Here is a 1,219-nt window from a genome sequence, read left to right on the forward strand (position 1 = left end):
TTGGACCCCTCACTTCTGAGGCAGTGACCTGCTCTCAGCAGAGCCGGGAGCCTGGGCAGCCACATCGGGCCGAGCAGCCAGGCAGGCAGCTCTCCGGAAGGAAGGCCACGGCTGGGACCCTGCATATTGGGGGCCAGACGTGCCCGTCGGCTGCGGCAGGGCGGAGCCACCTGCTCCCTTTGCCCTCTAGGCTTTCCCTGGGCTGCTGGCGGCCTGTGGGAGCGCCACAGCGCCTGACGCCCCGTCCTCATGCCTTGCAGGGCAAAGTGCACCTGGAGCTGCGGCTGAGCGAGGTCATCACAGACACTGGGGTCGTCTGCCACAAGCTCGCCACACGGTAAGACGTGTCCTCACCAGGGACTGAGCACACAGCGCGTGGCCTGTCTGGCTCCCGAGGAGCACGCAGGGGTTTTCAAACCAACACACAAGAATTTCCAGAGCCGGTGGCTCCCCAGGATGACGCTGTTTAGAGGTTCTGGCCCCCCCAGGATGATGCTGTTGTAGACGTCCTGGGCCCCCAGGATGCCGCTGTTTTAGAGGTTCTGGCCCCTCAGGATGATGCTCTTTTGGACGTCCTGCCTCCCAGGATGACACTGTTTAGAGGTTCTGGCCCCCCCAGGATGATGCTGTTTTAGATGTCCTGGGCCCCCAGGATGACGCTGTTTTCAGGGTCCTGCCCCCCCCCGATGACACTGCTTTAGGTGCCCTGTCACACACTCCCGGCGTCCTCACTAAAGCACATGCTCACCTCAGAGGTGGTGTTTTGGGCTTTTGCGAACGGCCGGCGTGATTCAGTGTCACACCGAGGCAGAGCGGCTGACGTGGGCCCTCCCTGCCTTCCAGGGAGGAAACCGCATCTCACAGCTTGAACTCAGGCCTCCTGCCCGACCCAGAGCTGTCTTGCCATTTCCCCGGGGGTCCGCGCTCCCTCCTGACGCCGCCTCTGCTTCTCTCCTCAGCATCGTCAAGTGCCCAGGGCCTCCCCATCGTGAATGGGCAGTGCGACCCCTACGCCACCGTGACGCTGGCAGGACCCTTCAGGCAAGTGGCCTCACGCCTCGGGTTTCCGTTCTGGTCCTGGGGGGGCGAGGGTCCAGCTCTGAAATCACGAGGCCACCGCCTCATTTGGGAGGAGGCAGGAGGTTGCGCTTTGAGGTAGAATATGTAATTTTTACTTCGTTTTGTTTTCTTTATTGCTCCAAACCTGCTCTGTAGAAAA

General features: G+C 61.7%; 1 protein-coding gene across 1 annotated transcript in view; it reads left to right on the forward strand.

The window, feature by feature from the left end:
- LOC105517766 (ras GTPase-activating protein 3-like) overlaps window positions 1-1,219 on the forward strand; it is a 43,252-nt gene that overhangs the window by 15,036 nt on the left and 26,997 nt on the right. Inside the window, 2 exon segments of the mRNA XM_011950435.1 lie at window positions 261-346; window positions 970-1,041. Coding sequence (XP_011805825.1) covers window positions 261-346; window positions 970-1,041 — 158 coding nt within the window.

This window comes from Colobus angolensis, unplaced genomic scaffold, assembly GCF_000951035.1.
Source record: "Colobus angolensis palliatus isolate OR3802 unplaced genomic scaffold, Cang.pa_1.0 Scaffold307, whole genome shotgun sequence".
Classification (NCBI taxonomy): domain Eukaryota; kingdom Metazoa; phylum Chordata; class Mammalia; order Primates; family Cercopithecidae; genus Colobus; species Colobus angolensis.